Source organism: Solea solea, chromosome 16 (genome assembly GCF_958295425.1).
Source record: "Solea solea chromosome 16, fSolSol10.1, whole genome shotgun sequence".
Taxonomy (NCBI): Eukaryota; Metazoa; Chordata; class Actinopteri; order Pleuronectiformes; family Soleidae; genus Solea; species Solea solea.
The window spans coordinates 15014228-15039773 of NC_081149.1; the positions used below are offsets into that span (position 1 = coordinate 15014228).

The 25546-nt window shown below is 43.2% G+C and overlaps 1 protein-coding gene across 2 annotated transcripts; it reads right to left on the reverse strand.

Moving 5' to 3' along the window:
• Positions 1-183: 183 nt before the first annotated feature.
• LOC131476104 (dynein axonemal assembly factor 5-like) lies at positions 184-25298 on the reverse strand. 2 transcript variants are annotated; one of them, XM_058654601.1, is made up of 14 exons: positions 25220-25298; positions 23180-23732; positions 22309-22493; positions 22068-22192; positions 21818-21936; positions 19910-20142; positions 19266-19490; positions 15590-15733; positions 14290-14458; positions 11690-11837; positions 7715-7865; positions 6025-6181; positions 5332-5523; positions 184-780 (listed from the first exon to the last, which is right to left on the reverse strand). In XM_058654601.1, exons 2-14 carry the CDS (start codon positions 23709-23711, stop codon positions 626-628), a joined length of 2535 nt encoding a protein of 844 aa, XP_058510584.1. In that variant the 5' UTR covers positions 23712-23732; positions 25220-25298; the 3' UTR covers positions 184-625. The 2 variants fall into 2 exon arrangements, with proteins under 2 accessions (XP_058510584.1, XP_058510583.1); XM_058654600.1 differs by lacking the exon at positions 25220-25298 and adding an exon at positions 24295-24470.
• Between the last annotated feature and the right edge of the window lie 248 nt (positions 25299-25546).

The following is a 25546-nucleotide window of genomic DNA, read 5'->3' on the forward strand; positions in this document are numbered from 1 at the left end:
CGGCCAGGTAACTTCCACCCAAGTTTCCCTCATTCATTTGTGCGGCGCCACTGTGAGGCGACATGAAGTGGCAACACCTGGCGAGGGAGACTTTAGACCCTACTCACAGCACATCAAACATCAATCTATCATCAGAAAAACGAAACAACAGAAGCAAAGTTAAAAAATGCAACAGATGCAAAAAATAATTATTATTATTATTTCTTTTTTGTTTTACTAAGGCATCAAACATATCTCACCAAGTTCCAGCAGATACATTCTTACGTCATGATGAGAAGAGACACAGAAACATTAAAAATTGAACAAATTCAGGCACTTTCTCTTTCGATATATTAAGAATCATAGATTTGAGACCTGGACTACATAAACAATTCTAATTTATGGTTCATGCTGCTATCTACTCCATTTTGTACATTTGCATTATAATGCACATCCATCCATTTCAAGATGTGACAGCTATTTCCAAGCAAAAAAAAAGACTTAAACAATATGTAAATAGCATTAAGATCTTTGTGAAAATTAAACTCAAAAAGAAAGAAAATCCACATAATTAAAAAGCTGGTCGCCTGTGGAATCTGTATCGCAGCAGAAAGATTGTTACTGTTCATTTTGGGATGTGTTCATGTCACTCGGGACAGTCTGCTGCCATGTCTGTAGACAGTGAGCTGATGTGCTGCAGCAGCCGCTCACAGTAGAGTGGACTGCGATGTTTATCTCTCACTGCCTCTACTTCCTTCTGCAGCAGCGCCGGATGGACCGAGCTACCTTTCTTCAGGATATCTGGACACAGACACAGATGGACGGGAGTCAGTTTAGTCAAAGTAAGCGAAGAAAAGCATAAAAAATACAATATGCATGTTTTCATTTAGTAGCACAACAACTTCTGGGTGTAGAATAGTTGAAGGCACTGTATGGAACTTCTGCTGCGAGGGGTGTCTCAATAAAAACAGGAAAACAACAACAAAAAAAACTAGTCTGATAACGCAAGGAAGCAGTGTGGGTCATGGGAAATCTTGTATAAAGTACCTAAAAGAGATGCTTGAGTAAAAGTGCAAATATGTTACGGGAAAATTACTTTGGCAGAAGTTGAAGTCACTTTTTTATAATATTACTTAAGTAAAAGTGTATGACGCTTACTGTACATAAGTATCAAAAGTAATTTTCGGACATAAAATGTACTTTTAGAAGTTTTAGAAGTAAAAGTATTTAAAAAAGTGAGGAGTTAGGATTGAGCCCATGGTAGCTCAGCGGTAGGGCGAGTTGTCTTTCAACTGGAAGATTGTGGGTTCAATTCCTGACTAGTCTATATCTATTGAGCAAGGGTATAATAGATGTGTCAAATGGTGAATGATAAAACTGTAGTGTAAAGCAGCTCATCAAAACTAGAAAAGCTCTATGTAAATACAGACCATTCCCAACTCTTCTTCTTATGATTATATTTGGTAGTAACGAGTCACAAAGATAGTTAGAGGAAATGTAGCGCAGTAGAAGTAAAAGTTGCTAGAAATATCAATAACAAAGTAAAGTATAGATACAGGAATTTTGTACTTAAGCACAGTAACAAAGTATTTGCACTTCAACCCTTGAAGAAGGAGCAGAAGACCAAACTGAGTGCACTCTATGAGGTGTCTTGTGTTCCTAATAAAGTGGCTGTTAAGCATAAGTCATGTTGTGTTATGTCAAAACACCAGAAGATGGCAGCGGTGATCTGCAGAATCTACTTTACAACGCCCTTATCTTCCACTGGGAGGCGATAATTCCCCCCCCCAGTCATTCATTTCTCCCCTCATGCCCACAGCTGCTGATTTTCACAGATATATTGAATTACTTGAATTGCTGTCAGTGGATAAATGTTTCGTGAAACCACAAGGAAAAAAAAAGTGCTGTTCCAGTGTTGACATGCTGTCACTCCGGAGGAGTTCGCTCATGTAAACTCATCATCTGATACCCGCCTTTGTTCTTCAAGGAGATGGAGGGGATTTTTTAGCTTTTGTGTACACTGTACTCAGCTGGGATGAAGGAAGCGGAGGTGGGACTGTGAATTAAAAGGAGAACAATGACGACTTGTGAGGACTGCGTTATACCTGTGCCAACAATCTGCGTGACGGAGCAGGTAGCAGCCATGCTGCCAGGATGGTGGGATTATCGAGAGAATGAGTGACAGAGGAAGGATGAGTGGGGGATAAGGGGTGGAGGGGGGGGGGGGGGGGAGTTGCTCTCCGTCATGCTGTCGGGACATGCTGCCTTCATTAAGGCACTTCACAGATATGCTTTTGAAATATAAGAAGCATAAAAATGGGATCAACTATTAAAGGAACAAAGACAAAGAAAGCAGGGAGGAGGGAGGTGAAAAAAGAGAACGCTTCAAAAAGAGTCACAAGAATTGCTTCAACATTTGTGGCGCAGGCAGACATGGCTGCTGTCAGATACAGACGATCACTCAGCAAGACGTGAGGTCATCTCGTTTCACAGAGAGACTCCGAGCTGTCTTTGAGCCTTGGTGACTATCACAGGTTAAAAAGTTTAAAAAGTTGGCATTTTTAAACTCAAGGTCCAGTGTGAACAATTTTCATTTGGCAGAAATGTTATAAGTGTACAATCTCCTGGTTGTATGACTTGTTATCATTGATTACTCCAGAATGAGCCTTTTATACTTTTGGACATTTTGGAGCATTGTGTGTTTACAGTAGCCCACAATGGACAAACTAAGTGGGTAAAGACGAAGGTAATATTTTGTATTAATTAACATTCTATACTTTTGTCAACGGTCTGTATTTATATAGTGCTTTTCTAGTATTGATGACCACTCAAAGCTGCTTTACATCGTCATGTAGACTAGCAGAGACAGGAATCGAACCCACAACCTCCAAGTTGAAAGACAACTCGCTCGACCACTGAGCTACCGTCAACACGTCAACAACCATTTTTTTAGTACACAATCGGGGGTAAACTGAGCTTTTGTTGGGACCGTTTTCAGCAGGGGGAAAAATATGGATTTGAAGTTATTCCATGTGTTTACAGCAATTTATGTGAGACAGACTCTAATTAACTTTATTCTTTTAGTTCACTTTTTATTCTTGTTTGTTTTTAATTGGTATTTTCGTGCTTTGATTTATGTACGTTTCATGAATTTGTTTGTACAGTCCGTTTTGTCTGTAATGCTTTTATTTTGTAAAGCACCTTGGTTGTTGTAAAGGGCTATAGAAATAAAGGACATTAAACAGTGTTGCACAGTGCACACATGAGCTCTTAAATTATTTTTAGCTTTTGGAAATCAATGATATCAATATCAGGCTTTGGCTGCACCAACAATACCTGCTGATTTTGTTCTTTCCATTGGATTTGCCATCTCAGTTGAACTTCCTGTTACTAATATCAGCTTTGATACACAATCACTTGCAGAGGTTGAGACAGAGGGGGAACTTCCCCAAAAACAGTTTCTTTTATGTTCAAACTTCAACATCCTGCATCAAAGACAGTCCTATACACGGAAAATGCACACGACAGACAAATCACTCAAGCGTGAGTAATAAAGTCGTACATCATGTGGGCGAAAGCTGGAGTTGATTTATTTATACATGTTTCTGCAGTCAAGGTTACACGGACACTTGATAACCCATGGCAACGACAGAAGAGCAGATCGTCTTGTAAGTCATTTCAAAGATGTCTTGGTATAGAGGCTAATTGCTGCATGTGTTGAGTGTGCGAGTTGTTTTCCGCTCACTGTTCTTTTCTGACTCCTTGAATGAAAAATGTGATATCCAGTAATGAGGCCTCCCATCTCTGCCTTTGGCGTCAGCGCTCACCTGCGCCCTGTCAGGACGAATGACAGCTTACATCCACAAGAGTGGGAGAGAGTGGAAGTCCAGAGGAGCCGAGGTTCAGTTACGCACGTCGGGAGAGGCCAGAAAGTCAGACTTTCCACTGATACATGAATGAACAACACGACCGTGAAGCTACGGGGCTGTCACAGAAAACACAGCGCATGAGAGCGGGAAGAGAGATGGACGGATAAAAGATGGAGGGATTAAGTGGGATGGGTGTGTGGACAGATGTGAAAAGGTAGTGAAGGGGCAGGGGGGTGGTGGGGGTCCCATGTGGTTGTCATTAGCTGGGACCACTGTGTGTGTGTGTGTGTTTGGAGGGAGAATTATTTGCATCTTGAGTTTCACTCTTGACGTCCTCCTCACCCTTAGCCCCAAAACAACTTTCTCGAGCTGTTCTTGATGATTTGTGTGGAAAAGAAGGATAATGAAGAGGGTTTTTGAATAAAGGAGTACCACACGTCTGTCCGACCTGGGAGAGGGATCCCTCCTCTGGCTCTTCCTGAGGTGCCTCCCATTTTTCATCCCATACAAGGGTTTATTTGTGGAGTTTTTCCCTCACTCCACGTGAGGGTCTAAGGACAGAGGGTGTCACCTGCTGTACAGACTGTAAAGTTGGGCTATATAAATGTTGGCTGTGAGCATGTAAAATAATTTAGTGATGGCAATTTAATATATTACCCACAAGTATTTTTTATATAAATGCATAGCTGCTTTAAAATAATTATCATGTATACGTTTATAAGACTTTTCTATGTTATTTAGGCAAAGGTCTTGTTTTAGGAGGGCCACCATCTTGCACTGCCATGTTTCTACAGCAGCACAAACTGCTTAGTATTTTGAAACAGAAGCTTATGATGCAAACAAAAAAAGAATGACAAGAGTCTTCCATTTGTTATAACCTGCAGTATCACCATTAGATTTGTGTTAAAATCAACTGTCACCACCTTTGCTATTTGTATCGGATAATATCTGTGCCACATAATCAGTTCAGATCCCACTGTGCTAGAGTAGAGACACAATCTTTCCTCGTTCTCATCAGTAAGTGATTGTGAGGCACGCCAGCACTTCATTAAAGAGTAACAGTTATGATTTACACTGATGAGTCTGAAAGAACTGAGAAAACAAACTCAGCGGAACAAATGGAGCATGTGGAGTGATCCAATAAACAATCAAGTATTTGTCCACTTTTGTACTTTCTGATTCTTTTTTTGGCTGCGTTCGACAGGACAGTTTGGGATACAGATTTCTGCAAATGTAGGTTATGGAATGAATAATTCGATTCTGGGAGTGATCTGGATTCAGGTCAACCTTGCGACATAGGGGAGTGTTTTGACAGCCTCGATGGAGGTCAGTGCTCTCTAATCGCTTTCTCCATTTCATTTTGCACCTACTTCAACAGAACATTATCAGAGCACATGTTCAACTCCCATAACCATTTAAAAAGCGTCAACATTCAAGTTCTAATCCCCCAGGTCGCTAATTCAAACACCACGTCCAGTCTTACCGAACACTTGGTCCTGAACCGTGGAATCTGGATCGTCCATGTGCAGAAGCAGTTGCTGGAAGAGGAGCTGCAGATGAGGAGCCAAGAGCTGAGGGTCGTAATCTTTGTTCAGGCTGGACAGCCACTTGTCCAGGGCCTGCAGAGCCACACCACGCACGTCCCCGCTGCTGTCGTCTAGACGTTTCAGCAGCTCTGGGAAGGAAATAAACCCACAATGAGCAACTGTTTCACATGATAATAATCATAATTCAAAACAACGTTTACAAAGTGTACAAAACAATAAAATAAAACGAATTACATATAAACTGCAACCTGGCTCCTATTGGACAACACTAGCTGTCAATGAATAATTGTCTAACAAGAGCATCATTTTTAAAATTGACACCATTAATTCTTCAGGAAATTGTTTGTGGATGTTGCAAAATTAAGTTGTTGTTAAAAAGAAAGTGGGATTTAGGCGAATTTTTCCTTTCAAACATACTTATTTTTTGCAAATCAGTTGACCCCTGGTGGCTATTTAATATACTGCTACTTCAGAGGTTGACTTTGAGGAAGAAACTGGGGATGACCACGACCATTATTATATACTTTCTACGGTTAAACGCGTCAATAAATATGAATGAACTGCACCGTGTTCATGTGTTAGTGACAGAATGTGGTGCATTGGCTTCTGTGGGCGTGCACGTCATTTACCGCGGTAGATCTTGTTGAGAGCGTCAGGGTGCAGACTGTCTCCTATGAGTCTGAGGATGGTGGATACAGAGCGGCAAGCCAACAGTCGGCCCATGGCAGAGTCCTCCTCCAGGGCCGACAACACCCGAGGTCGGAGCTTCTCCTCAAGACACAGCAGCTGCAGACAGAAACAAAAAGGCAGACACATGCATACTGTACTTACAAAGCCTTTTGTTGCCCAGGTTATTGTCTCACTTAGCCAAGAATGCAATCCTCTTTTCAAGAGTTACAGTTGGAGTTCAACCAAGTAGAATTTCCACAACTCTCGCTAAAATGTGCTTCTAATTCTAAGGAAAAACAAGTCTTGTTAGTAAAAGTAACAACACAAACGTTAAGGACTGTTTACACACTATCCTTCAGACATTTGTGAGGAATTAAGTGAAATATCGTCTGAAGCATGGCAGACTGACATCAGGTCTGGATCGGTTTGTACAGACACATGGGCACGGAGCCCATCGTCAGAAGTCCAGTGAAGACCAATGTTTTCATTACACGGAGGAAATGGACAAACAAGGTATCTGAGGCTGAGCGCCACGAGCAACAGGCCAAGGGGTGATGGCAAAAACCGCTGTCACCCCTTCACCTCGCAAGTGAAACAGTGAAAAAAAGGGGGAGTGCGGGGAGGGAAGGGGAGAAAAAGAGGAGGGAAATTTGGCAGAGGCCATCCGACATTACTGTTGAAGATGTCAAATGTAACTAAAGCTGCTAATTGTTTTCACAGGGAGTAGTGAGGAAACATGTCCCTCCAAATGAAAGGCGGTTTGATTTGCCTGTGGAAATACATACATAACCTTCTGTTGTCAAACCCGTCAGGACATGTTGTTTATTTCATCTCAGACGTAACCTAACTTCAACCCCTGAGGGTGAGAGTAACACAACTGCATTCATATATACTGTGTATATATATATATATATATATGTGTGTATATATATATATATATATATATATATGTGTGTATAAGTGTGTATATGTGTGTATATGTGTGTATATATATATTTTTTTTACAGATTTCCTTTTCTTGTGAGGACGTTTGGATGCCATTTTACAGTACAAGCCGCACACTTACGCCTAAACTCACATGTTTGCTTTGCCTTGTCGTTAAAGATGTGTGAATAGAGGAAGTGTGTGAGCCAGGAGCCAGGTTCAACTGGTCACTCAGCACACACGGGGGCAAACACAACCAGATGTGTGCGTGTGAGCATGCATACGATACTATAACTGGGCACATACTGCGACCGGCAGGTGCAAGGGCATGTCTCACTGATAGCTCTTACATATAACAAGAGCCCAAAACACTGGGAGCTTTGTTCCTCAGGGACAAAGGTATGTGAACCCTCTTGACCCCACGAACACCTGCTACCTGCCGCTGCCAACTGCTTCGGCCAAGAGGAGAAAGATGGCGGAGGATATATTTTCCTAAATGGCCAACTGGGAATGTCTATTTTGTTGTGAAATGGATAAAACAGAACATTTTCAAGCGAATGTCAACTCCTGATGGATTCGAAGAATGCACTTCCACATATTTTCCTTTACAGCTGAGTCAATAACAAGTGTGTCAACAGCATGGTGATCGGGAGTACGTAGAGGAGGAGGTTCGTATTTTGGCCTTTTTGAGCGTGTGTGTGTGTGTGCGTGTGTGTGTGTGTGTACCATTCCAGGTGTGATTGCCCCTCCATGGAGCAGGGCCAACAGACAGCTGATGGCTGAGGTGCGGACAGCAGCAGCAGTACGGCCTGCGTGCCACACCAGGTTAGGAAGCAGGACATCACACAGGAATTTGTCAGACTCGTCACGAAAATGCCTGAGAGGAATGTAGAAAGTAAAAAAAAAAAAAGAAAAGAAAATTAAGACACACATCAGAAGCAGGGTAAGACGACATCGATTCATGTGGCAGCTGACAGGCAACACAGGACACGCTTGCTGAAGATGCACCGTGACTCCTGAATTCTAGTGCCGCTCTGGAAATGACCAAAATCACTGGATCAGATATAGGAAAAAAAAGTCCATAAAAAACTAAATATGATGTAAATGCTTCACTAAAAACAAAGCTGCTGTAAAGACACGTGTTCGCCATCACCGTCATGCAACAAGGACGTGGGTAACTGCTGCAAGTGTCTACCACGCGTTGTTCTTAAAATGTTTAAACTAAAGAGGTTTAAAGAGAGATTACACTTTAGAGACTCAAAGAGCCATCCCTCCTGAATTCATGACCAAATGTAACACAACGCTTTTACCACAGTCACTTTCCCACACTTTTTCAAAGGCAGATGGGATGAGGGGGGGCTGAAGGGCCGAAGGCAACGAGGACTACAACATCTGGGTGTCCTCCAGTCCCTTCTCTCTCTCTCTCTCTTGCTCTCGTTTCCATGCTGGCTCCGGCCCTCTGACATCCTCTCACACGCACCACACACACAAAAGTCTGCAATTCTCTTCACTTCAAACTGAACTCCACAAGCTCTGGCAGCCACATCTTCACCTCTGGCTGTTCAGCTGAGGTCCCGGTAAACTTGTCATGTATTTAATGACTGTGCTGTAGTGACTCAGTGCCAGCAGGGGGAGACAGTGCGACACTAATACCGCCATGTCTCTGCTGGTGGACTTAGGATAGGTCTCTTCACCTCAACAGGTGCTGAAGGCTCGTCGTGTACGAAGGACGCCAGAAGATCGAAAGACATATTTCCATATTACAGGGAAACACGATGTCCAAGGGAAACAAGAGTCGACTTTTACCTTTCATTTGAAGATCTGCAGCTGTGTGCGTGCACACGCACTCTTGTGCAGCATTCTCAGCGAGGACAATAAAACCCAATTCTAACACTAACCCTAAAACCAAATCCTAACCATAAAAAAAACCTTAAAATTTGTAAAGACCAGCCAAAATGTCGTCACTAAGACAGGTGTGAATCAAAATGTGTCCTCACACTGCAGTTATGTACACACACACACACCAAAGAATTTTGACTGTCCATCTAAGGGGTCAAAATACAGCAAACTGTGCTTCTGCACTTTTCAAAAAGCAGCTGCAGAGCAAACGACTCCCTACCTCCAAGCAAGTTAGTCACAGAGTAGGAAAAAGTCAGTCATTCAGTCATATTAGTAAAAGGTAAAGCGATTTGCATTTGCACACACTTTCATATGAGCTTAAGTTCCAGTCACTCTTGCCCAAAGACGCATCTTTATGAAGCCCCGAGGAGCTGGGGATCGAACTACAACCCTTCTGATTCGTGGGAGTGCACTCGTTTCTCAGATTTGTGACGTCAAAAAGGTCAGTTTGATTGTTTAGCTGTGATTTTTTTCACACATTTAACACACTGCTAAATGTTGCCTGGGATTTCTTTCAGACTCAGTCTTTATAAAATATGTGACAGAATAAATTATTTTCCGACACATGTGCCGCTGAATCTGTTGTACTGTAGACCTCATGACAGAAGGTGAACCACATTCGAAATAAGAGGACGGTTCTTCCACAGCTGCACTTCTTTATTTTTATTTTTTTTATTATTTCATGTCTTCAAAGTTAAAATTGAGACCGAAGACAGATGCATTTTGCTGTTCACACATGTATGAAACACACACACACACATACACACAGACACACTCATACCTCAGTTGTAAGTGGCACATGATTTTGGTCTGCCACATCCAGGGAGAAAAAGTTTTAACTTGCATTTCTTACACCTTCTACTTAAATTTCACATCAAAGTTTTTAATCACAGCTCACAAATCCACATGAAACAAAAACATTATGTGTGTGTGTGTGTGTGGATGAAAGGCACTAACATGCAAAGAGACAGAGGCCTGCTTTCCCTCTCTGCTCCTTCTCCAGTGGAGCTGTCATTATGTCATTTTGGTTGCAAAAAAAAAAAAAGAGAGAGAGAAGAGGTTTTCTCTAGGACTATCATTGTCTTCTTGATGACATAGCATGTGTGTGTGTGGGCTAAGGTCTGCAGAGCCAAACATCGGGCTGCAAGTCATGAATGAAGGGATGAGATGCGTATGAATGGAAATATTATGGCAGACCGCACAACCCCACAGAGTGTAAATTAAGCATTTGCTGGAAATCTTTTGAAGGTGTAACCTGATTTCTTTCTGCTGTCAGTTCTACGATTACTGGAGATCCAGCAGCACAGGTGGCCGCGCTGTGAGTGGGAAGGAGACAGTGGCTTCTTTTGTCTAATAAGCACATTTACGGGTAAAATAATTGGAGTAGGCGGTATGGTGTTTTGACTTTGAGGGACATTTCCTCTTGTAAATGCAAAAATATTTCACTGATGAAATTTGACTTTCAGTCTCTGCACTGTGGCCAAGTTCAGGCCAAAGGCATGCAAAGATAGCCGTTCATCCCTCATATTATCCAATGGAAACAACTACTATCCCGCACAGACCTTTTGACTGGTGGGTCCGGGTTAGTGACACGCTGCACTGATATTTCCATGGCAACCTCTTGGAAGAGAGTTTGTCTTTCTGATCGACAGAAGCAGCTGCTGTGATCACTGGGACCCAGGATGGGCCTCCGCCTTAATGCATTCTCTCCGATTAGAGCTGTGAACCTGGGCTGAAAGCTGCACAGCTGAGGACTCTGGGGGGCGGGGGGGGGGGGGGGGGGGCATCATGGAGGGTGAGTGGGGGAGTGTGTGTGTGGGGGGCACAACAGGGAGGGAGACCCTTCAAACCGGAGCTCCTCTCTGGGTATCACACATCTGTCACATCCTACTTCTGTCAACATTAAATGTTTATTCAGATCACTGAGTAGTTTCATTGCCGTGATCAGGAGCCATTTCTTTTCAAGTGATAACTTAAGATAAATCCACATAACGCTCCCTAGGAGACTATTTTGAGATTAGTTATGGACTATACACCAGGATATATAATCCCATCACTGACTGCCAGAATACACCACACATCCAAAAAGGTTATATTGGCCGTAGGTATGTGATTCTATTTATTGTCCCTTGCGGGTGCCACACTAATATGCAGGTTAATATAATAGTTAATGTGATGCAAAGTCTAAATATAACTAGCAAGGGATGACTTGGGAAAACCCCGCCCAGACAAACTCAAACAATAATGTTACGTAATGCAGTGATTAAAGGTTGGAAAGTGGATGGAGCACGTTGTGTGTGTGCCTTTCTTCAATACGACATTAGCAAATACGTGTTATTGACCCAATAAAAGACACACTTACAGCCGCACTTTGTTTTGAAAGGTCCAAAAAATAGGGTAAAATCACTTCATTTTTCATAGCCTAAGAATAAGCCTTTTATATGTACGTCATTAACAGAGGTCACCATCTTGCTTCAATATGTTTCTAAAGCAGCCTGAATAGAAATGCGTAAGCAGAAGCTTACTGCACATGTAAAAAAAAAAAAAAAACTCAATGCATAAACAGACAAAGAAGGAGGAAAAAGCATCAGAGAGTTGTAAAAGAGTGTTTACATCCTTTCTACAGTAGTATGCGAAGGCCACCTAAGCTCAATGACGCATGTCAGGGGTGGGGTGAGTGGAGGAGGTCTCACCATTAGATGTCAGCAATGTGTCCACGCTGGACCTTTTAAACGTTAATTTCTTGTACTTGATAATGTCCGTGTGTGTGTGTGTGTGTGTGTGTGTGTGTGTGTCTCTCACCCCTGGGAATCCAGCGTGTTGGCCGCATCCAGCAGCAACTTGGCAAGCATCGTGAAGACCCTCAGTCTCATTTCGGCGTCTTTGTCTGGTTGGAGGCAGCGATGGAGCAGCGGCATCAGCTGGCTCACAAACTCCCCAATCACAGGACCTGCAGAACACACCGACATACACGCGCGCTGATACTGCTGAAATCAACCGTGCACTCCACAATTCATCCTGCGACCACACCGTTTCAGCCTCACCACTAAATACTGACAATTAAAAACTTGTCCTTCACAGACAGACAGACAGACAGACAGACAATGCTTTTCATTATGCACTTCCTTAATTCTTACTTTCCTTTCTTTGTCAGCACTCACAGATCTATTTTATGTTAAGCACTGACCAGAGAGGACTTGTGTTCTTTGGACCTCAATGGACTGGCGAGACAGTGACACAGAGCGCAGGGGAAATGACACACACAAAAAAGCTCTTTGTGACGGAGCGCTTTTTGCGTTTATTACAGGAACATGAGATGTATTCCGAGTTAGAATGATTCCCACACACACACACACACACACCCACCTACAGTCTGACTACATGTTTACAGAGCTATATATAGTCATCACTGTGTGTGTGTGTAGTGAGTGATAAGTGTCCATGCCCTGTTTGGACTCAATTGTACAGACATGAGAGGAGACAGAGGAAATCCTGCGACTGCCCGGGGGTGGTGGCCAATGTCATAAAGTGACACGAGAAAACAAGGATAAAGAGAGTGAGTGAGAGAGAGAGAAGGAAGAAAAGACCCACTTCATCCAGTGGGAATGTGTGAAACAAAGGGTGTGTCCTTTAATCACTGGTGTTAGAGAATACGGTCTTCATCTCCCAGCCACTACGGACATGACAACAGGACATTTCACTGCCCTCATAGGCAAACAAACACACACGTTTATGTGTAAGCACTTAGTGGAGCGTATATCAGCGTATATCCTGTCCGCGAGCAAGACACCGAGACCCGCCAGGTCCAGGACAAAAAGATCAGACATTCTCACACCGGCTGAGGAACACAAGAGCATGAAGAGGATATGAGAGGGTCATAATTATTCCTGCAAACACAGATGGAGTGTCAAAAGAGCTGATGAGCAAGCAAAACGACCGACTCTTGGTTGTCATATTGACTGTCGTCAATTGTTCAGCACAGGGACAACTTCCCTGAATCATGTGCACATCAAACACAATGTCCGTTTCACTGCCAGTAATGAAGACCTTGAGTCATGTTAATAGTCCAAAAGATCACGTCTGTCAGAATAAAGCCCGTGGGGGCTGAGAGCAGCATTCACAGACGGGGTCACAGCTTTGTAACCCACTGCATCACACACACACACACACACAAACACACATACATACACACACACACGCTGCGCTTCAAAGTGGCCTTGATCCAAGGGAAGGTCAAGAGCAGGCGGCTGTAGTCCTGTTTGATGTGGTGACCCGCATGTGGATTACTGAGCGGACTTAAAATGGAATGGCCAGTTAGCCCTGTGTGTGTGTCTGTGTGTGTGTGTGTGTGAGATAAATTTTTGTTATATCCTAATTGTGACTAAATGCAGAATGGTGATGAATATTGGGAAAAAAATACAAGTCCTTACAGGTAAACATGGCTTCTGAAGCGTTATGACTTCAGGTTAGGTTTAAAGTGTAGGTGTGTGTGTGTGTGTGTGTGTGTGCGAGGATTAGAGGGGTACAGCTGCCTAGTCAATTAGAAAGAAGTGGGGGGGTAGCGAGGGATGGAGATGAAAGTGTGACGCAGGGAGGTGCCGATGAGGAAGGATTATATGGTAAAATGAAATCTCACCGCCAGACGGGGTCAGAGCACACACACAAACACAAACACAGAGACTGACCTCTTTGGACAAGTCTGAGACAAATAGTGACGGACTGCAAAGTTGAGGGGTAGAAAGGGATTTGCAAAAGTCGGTAACCTAGCTGGTGCTAAGTGTCTTTCAGCGCACGCATGTGCTTCCGTGTGTGCGCGTCTGTATCCTCTCCGCTTGCTTCAAACAACAAACAATTCAACATTTTCTCAACTGTGCTTCTGAGCACGGGTCACTTGTGGGCGACCAACACCATGGAAGAGCACATATCTGTCGGTGCCTCAGACAACAGAACATACTGATGTGAAATATTAAATGTAATGTTGAAACTACCAGAAAGACAACCTCTAGACCTCTATTTTTGTTTTTTTTTTATTTGCTGGTGTTCACGTACGTGACACAATCATGCGCGAATGGGGCAAACAGCTTGGGGCTTTAAATGTGACGTAACGTGTTGTGTCTGTACAAGTTGAGGAAAAGAATACTTCACCAATCGCACCCTGATGTCATGTCTGTTAAAACATTATGGAGACTGTGGTCTCACCCCCAGGGAGCCAAAAAGCACGTTTAAGATGCAGGACTGATGCTGTGATTTTCTCATCGTAAACAAGTAACCCGACTGACCCATCTCTTAGACATCTCAATGTATTTCTTTGGCCACCCCTCTGTGTCTCGATCATGTGCAAACCTCAGCTCCTGCAGTGTTATTTGGCAATATCTTGTTCACATTCAGGCTTCACTTCTCACCTGATTGGGTGACTACGACATGCAGTTGGAGTCTCTGCGGGGAGTAACTGGACCAGGTGTTGACAGAGGCAGACAGCCAATCCAGCAGCTGGGCCATATGTTGTCTATAGAGGTCCATCACCGACTCCAGATCCTGCACCTTACATAAGCACCGTACACTCTCCGAGGCCTGAGGAACAGAGGGTTAGAAGAGGGAGTGAAACCATGGGAAGAACAACACTGCAGACATGACAAGGTCTATAGAAACAAATACACAGGATGCCACGAAGGCGAAGGACCCTGACAAGCTGAGAGGAAAAGGGCGGGAATGAGAGATAGGCAAGTAAATAATTAGGGCAGCAGAACAGACCTTTAGGGCACATCATAGCTCCCTTCACAGTCCCTAAGGGATGGACAGGGACGGAGCTGTCTGAGTCACAGACTGGCCCCTTCAAAAGAGAGCTATAGACAACCCTGAGCTGTTTGCTGATGGGAAAGACGTGCCCCCTTTCTGGGAAAACAAGTTTGACTTTTCCTCTGCGTCCAGGAATGCCCAAGGCCATTCTCACCCTCCCTCTCTTTCTCGATCCATCCCTTCCCATCTCTTTTCGAAAGCGACTCCCGGTCTGAAGATAGACATTAGCAGACAGACGTAAACACATGCACACACTGGTGGCCCGCGTGGTGACTGGTTAGCATCAGTGCCAGTTCCTTCCCGCTTCTCTCTCCCTATCATTAGCCTCCTACGGCGACAAGAAGTTTGGCGACACACTGGTCTCAGACACCGCTGGCTTCACTTGTCACTCTTCTCGTTTGTGCCTTCGCATTCGGACGCCGGCCACAACAGGAAAGCTTGTTAGTTTCATACTGGTGTGATTTTGTGACCTGCAGAGGTGTTACGGAGGCCCAGCTGGGGTTGAGCTGATGACACACCTGCTAAGAAACACAGCTCATGTCTCCCAAGTTTTTTTCTTTTCTTTTTAAATTAAAATACTTCCGGCTGTCTGTCTTTCTTTCTTTTTCTCCACCTTTCACCCGCCTCGTTTCGCCCAGGATTGGATTTAAAGTTCCACTCCAAAGGTGCAATTTCAGATACCCTGGCTAAGTGGGTAATTATACTGTTAGCCATGCCCACTGTGAACCTGTACAAATGCTTGCATTCCGTGAATAGCAGTCTTGTTTCCTAAAACCCACTTACCTTGCTCATACAAAGTGATGGAAAGAAAGAAAATTGAAGGGGTAAGGGGATTTGAAAAAGGAGATAATGGCAGAGCGGTGGAGGTGAGGAGTATCTTCCTGCTGCTTACGTATGTTTTCTCACCTTTTCACTGAGGTCGGTATCAGTGGAGAGACTCTGGACGGTGACCAGCACCTGCAGCAGCTGCAGGCTGACTGAGCCACAGTCTGACTCACACTGACGTAGCAGCACATCCACACAGGCCAACAACTGCTCCAAGTACATAACCTGGGAGAAAAGGAGAGAGGAAGAAGCACGATAACATGATCTTTCCACTTTTATAATAGATGTGAGCCCCGTGAGAAGGATTTGGTTTGAGTGTCTTTTAAAGAACACCATTTCACTTAAGTCATCACAATAAAAGTCTCTAGCGTCCATTTGTTCTTCCAGAGAAAAACCATCTCCATTTGCTCTCCAGTAACTTTCTAATTGGTGCAAGAAACCAAGTGACTACGTTTTCATAGAAAAACAACAAGTGATCCATAAGATACAATGAGTCATACGGAGATCTTAATTTCCATCCCGGAGAATGAGCACGTGTCAAATTTCTGTCACTTGTCAGCCAGTGTTGTGGTGAGCTCATGTTTAGACAAAGACCTGCGGCTCAGGCTAATTTCCATGCCATCACTGGGATCACGGCCTCTTTTCCTGTTTTCACGCAGCCTGTCATTATGGCTAGTCTGGAGGGGGTGGGGCGGGGATGTGTGTGTTGGGGGGGGGGGGGGGGGGGTGCGCAAAGGCTCTCAGTATACACGCTCAGAACAAGTTCTCCCTCATAGAGCCTCTCAGAAAGACACCAGAGGTAGATCACTAGGGGGCGCACTATCTTCTCACAAACATCAGTAGTTACTATAGAGTGCTTGGCATTAGTCAAAACAAGTGTTAAGCCAAGTAAAGATGCTCATGAACATGAAATACACTGTATTTGTGAGGAGGAAGGGGAGCTAATGAGCAAATGTTTGTATTTAAAACAGAGGTTAAACTAAACTTACATGCAGCTATGAACAATGACAACTTCATCAGCTTCAAGTTATTCACTCGCACATAAACCCACCAGGAGATGAAGGAAGGTGGCTACACATGCCGTAAATAGACACATATAATATGCTGTACATGGGACAGAAAACAACCTTTAGGGTTGGCCGAGAGTGAGAAAAGAGGGAGAGCGGAAAAAGTGGTGCGGCGTAATGACTATGTGGACACCTGGAGCCAGGTAAGACACACCTGGTTTCATTGGCCTGGGCACGCTTCAGGGCCTCATTACACAGTATGTGTGCATCTGTCCACTGGATATGCACCGATTTTACACACACACAGAGACAGACACTCCACTTTAAGGAGCCATTCCATCAGGTGATAGATTCCCATCCAGTGTGGCATGCATCGCCCACAGCTACTGATGTTGCTAAGGTAATGGGAAAACAAACAATCATGGTGGACGTGATGCTGACCCCATGCAGCAAGATAAAGTCTCTGCTCAAGCTCTTTTCTTCTCCTCCTCTCTTTATAAAGCAGAGGGCAAATTGGAGGTGACATTCGTGACAAAGGGAGGGTGTGCAGTAGGGAGGCGGATGATGTATGAAGGTGTGTTTGCATATTAAGCAGAGTATGCGACCCTGTGAACTTTAGCCCTTAGCAGACCACATGAAAAGCGAACGATACTTCTTCAATGGATATCTCACAAGATAGCAACTCTCAGCTGTGTAAGGTGTGTGTGTGAACATTGTGGTTTTTGAATCCTCTGTGGAATACATCTTTAAAAAGACAACTGGTGAATCATAAGCAAACACCCCATTTTAAACTACACAAGGTTACCAAGTCTTACAACGGGCTCACCTTTCATTTTTCCCCTCAAGCACTTGCCATCATCTTTAATTTATAACCAATATTTTTCTTTTTTTTTTGCAGAGCATCTGCCACTATTTTTGTAAGCGGTCTTTTCCACTACCGAAATAAAGAAAAGAAAACAGGCACTTGAAAGAGTCGGCGAGGATAAGTCGCGAAGAGGCATCATATATCAGCTTCCAAATCTTCATGTTGTTCCCTGAACTTCCCACTGAGCCTCATAGTTCCCCCTGCCTCTGTTCACTTTGAAGATTATTTATATTTCTTAACAGGCTTCAGCTTTGTCCAAGTCAAACTTCACTTCTTTGCCTCTGGTTAAACTGGTACATAACTCTCACGTTGTATCCAAATCCACATACTTAAGTTCCTATGGTGCCCTTTTCAAGAAATACAATAAAACAAGGGCACTGAGTCTGCTATTTCATATGACTAATCGTTCCGTTTTATAATTAGAACTACGTTACAGACAACGGTGTGATGGGCAAGTGCATAATATCACAGGTCAGGGAGAAGGGGATGCAAGTGCTCCGTGTCTCCTGGGTTGTTATTTACAGCTACACAAGTGATCTGGTCCTGCTCCTTGCCATGAACCCCGTTTGTTGTCACAGAAAGTTGCAGGTGCTTTGCGTGGGCGAGCTCGTGAATCACGCCCCCCTCTACGCTTTGACCTCAAAAAAACAGAGATACAAAGAATGACAGAGGGAGATGGATGGAGAAACCGATGAGAGGAAGCAGAGGTCTGCCTCCATCTGTGCGACAATGTGTGACTGTCCCGTCCTGTTAGTTCTTTCTAAGGTTGACCCTGCAGGATGGTGACGGGGGAGGACAGGGGGGGGGGGGGGGTCAACTTCCCTGCCTATTTATCACTGGCCTTGACCAGGCAGGCTTTGGAATTTCTGGGATTCTTTCAATGGTGGGGCTGAACCACAGCCTGGTACTGAGACCTTACACATGGCTATAAAACAGACAAAGACTATGCACTGCCTTGTCTGCTGCGAGGGGTCACAACAACCATGCGGGGGTCACGTGAAATTAGTGGATTTTTGTTATTATTATCCTAGAGAGGAAATTCTTGCCGGTCTCACTAACAGGGGGGGGGGGGGGATGGGGTCATGGGTGTAGGTGAGTCAATAGTGCAGCAGGATCAGAAAATAGCACTCTGCCAGGGCAACTGTTATTTTGATTCTGGGAGGGAAACATATTTGGGTGTACAGAGAGCAGGGATGACACTGGAAAAATCCCATCGACATTGGAGCAGACTCAGGCTCTTATTTGCTGAGAACCTCAAACAGTATTTTTAATTATTTCTTCTGCTATGTAAAAAAATAAAAAAATAAAGCGAGATTCAACATAGTGCGAGCACATTTCACGGTGGCGTTTGAACAGAGAGGTTTTGATCATAGACTTTGAAACGTTAGATTTGAAAAAACACCATGTGGCCGAACTGTCACTTTTCGCAGGGTCGGCATTTCAGGAGTGCTCAACAAGTGAACCCACTGAACCCACCGTGTGTACACTAGTGCTATTGAAGACTCTTAAAATGTTCAGCGAAACCCCAATTTACAATTTAGGGCAAGAAATGTACAGTCTGACCGGTGAACTGTCACTGCATAAAAATAAGAGCACTAAGGTAAGCAGAAAAATGAGCTCACCTAAGACAAACAGCTGGTGTACACAGACCAAGGGAAGGTATGGGCAAAGCAAATTTGGCAAATCAAAACAAGCCTGACTGTAATGTTCATCTATTTCTGTCCTCCGAGTAAATTTAAAATTTGCTCCTACTCCTCTGATACTACGTAGTGGTGCTGGGCGATTATGTGATACGGGCTGGCAGAGAAGAATTCACGGGTACATAAAAAAAAAAGAAGCTAAAAACATGTCAACACCAACCAAAGCCCTGCAACCCTCTGCTGACCTGCTGATATTCCTGGCAGACATCGGGCTGGGCCAGTGTGTTGGCGATCTGTTCAAGATGTGGTTTAAGGAGGGGCTTGGAGCAGCCAGCCAGCACTGCAGTCAACACCATGAGGGAGGTCCAGGGGTGGGAGGAAGAGCAGGGTGATGTCACATGGTCCAGCAGCAGCTTGAGGAAGACGGCAGGAGGAACAAAGGTTCCCAGCAGTTTAGCGGCTGCCAGGCACTAGATGTAGGTAAAGAGAGAGAGAAAGTGAGAGTGAAGCGAGGGAAGCAATATATGGCAGCGAATAAAAGAGGACACACCAGCGGGAATTGTAACCTGCCGCACATCAAAGATCTGAATTCTCACACGTAAGCAGGTGCATCCCAAGTCCTTGAGCCCTGCTCCACTCTAAGCTAAGAACAGTGAGAAACTGACATGCATGTGTCTGCATGTGCTGACTTAAAGCTCAACAGATGTGTCCTGACATTTTCCTGTCCGGAAGACAAATCACATAACAATTCTATTCTCTCTGTGTAGAGACTGAGAATTTAAAAAAAACAAAAAAAAATCAAACATATGAATGAATAAAAAGACCATTATTTCACCTATTTCTTATTATTCTTTACTATTTTAAAACTAAAAGTAGCCCTAAAACCTACATTGTTGGCCACGTCCCTCTCTGCGTCAGTGCAGGCCCGGTAGATTGTGGTCAGGAGAGGCTGAAGGTGCTGGGTGCTGTGGTCCTCAGCGTGAAGCAAGAGCACTGAAAGCAACTGTGACGTCCTGACTCGCGTGGGCACCAGCCAGTCATTTATATCATTGCCGATGGCTGGAAGCAAACTGCCCAGGTTTCTTATCACCAGCTCTCTGCAGCCGAGCCCTGGACGCTCCACTGAAAGAGAAAATGACGGATGTTAGTCATTATTTACTTTGCAGAGAGATGGGCAAGTTGCTGCGTTCATACAATTTATTTGCCTTGAAGTTTGCAATCTATGATTATCTAGTAAACTATCACACAGAATTTACATACAGACAATAAATACACTGATTCACCGGTTTGCAAATGTCTGTTGACTGCGCTCCAACTCCAATCCCATTTACTACACCTAATAATTTAATAAGATTTACCCAACAAGGGACTTGTTAGAGCAAGTGAAATGCATTCTAAAAAAAAAAAAAAAACTGCATTTCAAATCCTGCATCCTGCCCCTCCCCCTTCACTTGTCTCTTTTTCTCTTTCCATCCTCACTCTTCTTCTCCTAAAAGGCGCACTAATGAGAGAGGAAGAGGGGACTAGAGGAACACAAAGATAAATCAGAGAAACACACCAGGACAAGACAAAACAAGCCCCTTTCTAGTCGTCTCTAACTGTCTGACAGTGACCTCTTCACACTGGGAGGCCCAGCAGATTTATGATGGCAAGAAGAAGAGAAAGACAAAGAGGGAGAGGGAGAGTACTTCCCTGTCTCCAGGCACGGGCTGTATGCATCTATAGTGTCACATATGTTATTGTCGGACATGTACATGTACCAGCACTCACGCACATGCACATTCAGCCAGGACACACAGGTAAGCCATAGTGACCATGTTCAGGTTCACACTCATTTACCAACCCCTCAGGGCAGACTCTTATCTTTCCAAGCCAGCGCCTGCCCTGGAGACTATGCTGTCATACGAAACATAAATATATTTTGTAATAACCTTAGACAGCTGTAATAAAGAGAGAAGATGTACATGATCGTGTTTGCATTCAAAATTTACATTTGCTGTCAACGTGATGGAAAAGGAGAGACACCTGGAATCTTATCTCTGCTGCAACTGTGAATGGAATTCAGCCACCATTCCATTCCGACCTTTAAATTCACATTAATTAATACTTTGGCTAAAAGCGCCAAAAAGATCATCTTACAGGATGTGAGATTGTTTGAACTTATGGTCTGGGCTTAAGCTCGATCTCAATATTACGGTTATTTCACCAGGTAAACACCACAGCTGTCTAGACGGTCTGGTCTTTGCATCACAGAGGCTTAGCATACAGTCTTTTCCGATCAAACAGCAAACAGCAGCAATGGATGCAAACAAATACTTTAAGAGGTAGGACTAATGACTTATTGGCATTACTTAAATCTGCTTTTTCTAAGCTCTCCTACAGTATAATGTAGTGTGTGTGCTTCTTTATGACAGCCACAACATCCCCTGACTATATGCTGCTGCTTTTTAGAAGCAAGTGTTGCTCTTGACAGAAGCGGTATGATAAATGTATTTTACTCTAAGAAAGAACATCATTTCACTCTCAGACTCGTTTTCTGATTCTCTCTCCATCTATGTGGATTCGAGTTTGACTGCACAAACCCCTGCAATTCACCCAGGTTACCAGTGTGATCAAATAGATCAAATAACTGGGAAAGATGAGCCAAAAGGCAGAGAATAAATACAATTGACCCTTTTGGAAATGATCTGTCATTACTTAAAATGCCAAAGTAAAATTAACAGGGGTACTGCTGGTGGTCCTTTTCAAAATGGCTAAGATCTGGAAAGAAGATGCTGCTTTGCCAGCTGTGACTGACCTCCTGGAGGGTAGAATTCAGGTGGGGTGAGGAGGAAGTCCATCTTGTCCTTAAGTTCGTTCTCGTTCTCCTTCTCCCATTGTGCACCTACTTGTCTCCATAAATCAGCTGCTAGAAGTCTGCGAGGAGGGGAGTACAAATGCAAGTTTTAGATATTTCATAAATATTTATTAGATGTATAATCTGAACCTGAACATATAAGTAAAGCAGCAGGTTAAATAATAATGTCTGTAATTATCTAAAATAATACCGTATTTCTGGGATCTCGTCGTTGACGCTGCTCAACAGGAGAGGGATGAGTTTGCGGAAATACGAGTATCTGTCCCTCATGTGAAGTAGCCAATCACCAACAACCGCAGTCACAGCTTTTCTCACCTACAACACAGAAGATAGAGCACTAAGTAATGGCATGAGCATCAGCCCTGGAGACGAGTGACTTAATACTGTGCTTAATGAGCAAAACATGTAAGGACTATTTGCAAAATCTGAACCTGCGGCGAGTCGTCGAACAGTCTCTGTGCCATGTGCGAGAGCACGTCGTCCACGTTCTTCCCAGTGCCGTGATGAATGACTGCTCTGGTGGCTTCAATGACAGACACTCGTACCCGGGAGTGCTGATGAGAAATCGTCTGCATGAGCGGCTTGACCAGACTCTCAGCTTGCATGTGAAAGTGGTCTGAGGAGAAAAAGGTAAAAAAAACACTACAGTTATTTATATCACTTATATCACTCACCAGAGAGCTGGTTAAAACATGTGTATATTGTCGGTAATGACGTGGGAAATATCTGAGCATCTTGTTTAGATTTACTTAGTGAATTGGGCTGTGACTGGTTGTCATCCATAGAAAAAGTTTGGGATTCACTTTTGAGATGTGGTGGAACAAGAGATTAGCTTTTGCATTTTGACAAATGTGTCAATATGGACCAAATCTCTAGAATGTTTCCAGCACTGGATTGAATCCATGCCACAAGAGAAGAATTGGGGCAGTTCTGAAGGCAAAGGGTACTAGTTAGGTGTACCTAATAAAGTGGCTGGTTACTGCAATTTGCTTCTATGATAGGTATCTTACAACAATTAACACATTGAGCAGCACTGAGCGCATACTTATAACAGATATTAGATCAATGTAAGTAACAAGAAAATCACATATGTAAATATAGAGGATAATTTCACAAAAAAGATAGTATGTCTACATGAAAATAAAATGTCAAATTTGACAAGTAAATAAATAAATAAATGTTTTAAATAAATAAAGATGGTTAGGTAAATTATACTAAAACGAGTGCAATGATCATAAAAACGGCGAGTGCATGTCTGGAAACTATGGCAACAGACAAACAACAACAAAGCGCTTCACTCACCTGACACACTATCGGAGAACTTGACAGTGCATCTGCAGCTCTCTCGTTTGACATCCGGGAACGGATCAACAATGGTTCTCTGAAGTATGTTCATCACATCACTTAAATAAGGCGCTAGATGTTTCCCGCACACCTCCACGGTCAGAGTCAACATCTCCATGGCCGATAGTCGGAGTTCCTCCGCCGGTTCACGGATCTCCTTCTCCCCGAGCCGTACAGCCAGACAGGGCATGAGATAAGGCAGCGACTCTTCGGGTTTGGGGACACAGCGTATGAACTCTGTTATCACAGCTATCGCAGTTTCTCTGCATCCTTCGTTGGGGTCTGACAGACACTTGAGGAGAGGCTTGAGGAGGGCAGAGAAAACCTCCTGTAAGACGCAACTGGAAAGTCCTTTGTCCACGGTCTCCCTCTTAATCTGCTCAATAGCCCTCTTTCTTGTCGACTTGTTGTCTTCGTTTAGACAGTTCAAATGCCGGGCGAGTGCTCTTAAAACTTCCCCTGCAGCATGCTGCTTGTCTCCGGCTGCCATCTTGACTGTTGTTAGGGCAACCTGCGGATGCACGACAAACAAACGACTGCTTTACGACAGCTTCCGTTCAAAAAGCTCAAACTTTATTAGCACTCATCGACACAGCCTTGGGTACGTCGCTCTAAATTTTGTTTGCGTTTTTTTCTTTTTCATTTCTGTAAACCTCTGTTTTAGGTGTGTTACTTTGAGGTGTGTTACTTAATTGACTTTAACATTGGATTAAATAATATATAATTATGTATTTAATATTAAATCATAGGCAAATGAATAAATCAGTCTAAATTACAATACTTTTTATTATTGGTAATTATGAACAAATCTTAGTCTGGGGATTTAGGTTTGCTGGTAAATAATACATTAATCAGATGTGGTGTAGTCAAGATTGCAATAACCAAGACCAGGTCCTAATCAAGACCAGAGTGTTCCCAGACCAAGACAAGACAGAGACTTTTATGGACAAAGTCCAAGGCAGGGCAAGAGTGAGTCAAGGACAGGATCAGTGTATTATATATATATATATATATATATATATGTATATAATATAGGACTAGTCTGATTTAAAGATAAACACTAAACACCTTACCTGAGAAAATAATTCTACTTTATTGGTGATTTACAGCAGTTTGAATCCATAAGGTTGCATTACTGCCTGTTTGTTAAGTTTCCTGGATCCAGGATTCTTCTTTTTTTTTTATATAATAATAATTTCTGGCAGGCTGTAGATGTAATGTTGACGGCCACAGTCCGCAGTTGTTAATTACAGTTACAAATTCTTGATCACAGTTAGAAGGAAAAGGAAATCAGAGAGCATTATGGCTGCCAACACCACCAACCAACTATTCTACCTTTTATCCTTTTATCTTTTTTAGCTATATACCGACAGTTTGCATCGATCATTTTGCACTACTGCCTTCTTGTGTATTTCTGGTGCTGTCCACTTATTACAGAAATTGCTATTGTGGCACTCTTTTTGTTTGTTAGCTACAAACCCACCTTGGGCTTGCACATGCATGTGCATAACGCACAGATGTGTATATGTTGGTGCGTTCCATTTCCATCGGAACTCAGAGTTTGGAAGTGGGAGTGACGTCACCTCCAAGTTGACCACACTCCAGAGAGAAGTTGGAAAAAACCATGGACTCAAACGAATCCTGGAATAGCCATGATGCACTAAGCTATCAATACCCATTGATATCAATGCTCATCATGTGCATGCAACAGCGTAGCAACATGTCCATGGTTAAAGGTGTGTGTGTGTTTGACTGATTTACTGTGAAACACACACAAGTGCTATTTAATGGTAAAAGTAGAAGTGCTGTTGTTGCTGTAGTTCTGCCTAGAAATGGAATGCACCATGATAGTTTTGCTTGAGAAAGTATGTTTTCAGGTGAAGGATGTAGTTTACATGTTTGTTTCTGTTCAGAGGTTATGTACTGCAGCTTTAAATGCAAATATAATGACCTGATTATTGTCTTGAAAAACAAATTAAAAAGACTGTATCACTTTACCTGGAATCACAGTGCATCCCTCCTCAGTTTTAGCCGGCAGTTTCCTTTAAAGTTGTTTACCTGCACAGGGGCTGTGTATGACAGGCAACTTTAATATTTTATCACTAAGTTTGACTCTCTGGAATAACCATTACAGATTACAGACTATGACTATAGTATGAATTGTAATTGTCATAAACTGCAGTTACAGATATCTGCAATTTTTACTCAAGTGTTCCTTTTAGGTAAAGACTGGTTATAGACTATTTTTGTGGATACTTTATATTTTGTAATACTGTGCTGTTCACGTACTTCAAGTAAGAAAGACGCCACAGATTCATACTACAT

Coding starts and splice junctions, on each gene's coding strand:
- LOC131476104 (XM_058654601.1), bottom strand. CDS start 23,711: ATGGCAGCCGGAGACAAGCAGCATGCTGCAGGGGAAGTTTTAAGAGCA. Junction 21,937..22,067: donor GACGAGATCCCAGAAATACG/GTATTATTTTAG, acceptor CCCTCCTCGCAG/ACTTCTAGCAGCTGATTTAT. Junction 781..5,331: donor GGTTCAGGACCAAGTGTTCG/GTAAGACTGGAC, acceptor GTCTGTGTCCAG/ATATCCTGAAGAAAGGTAGC.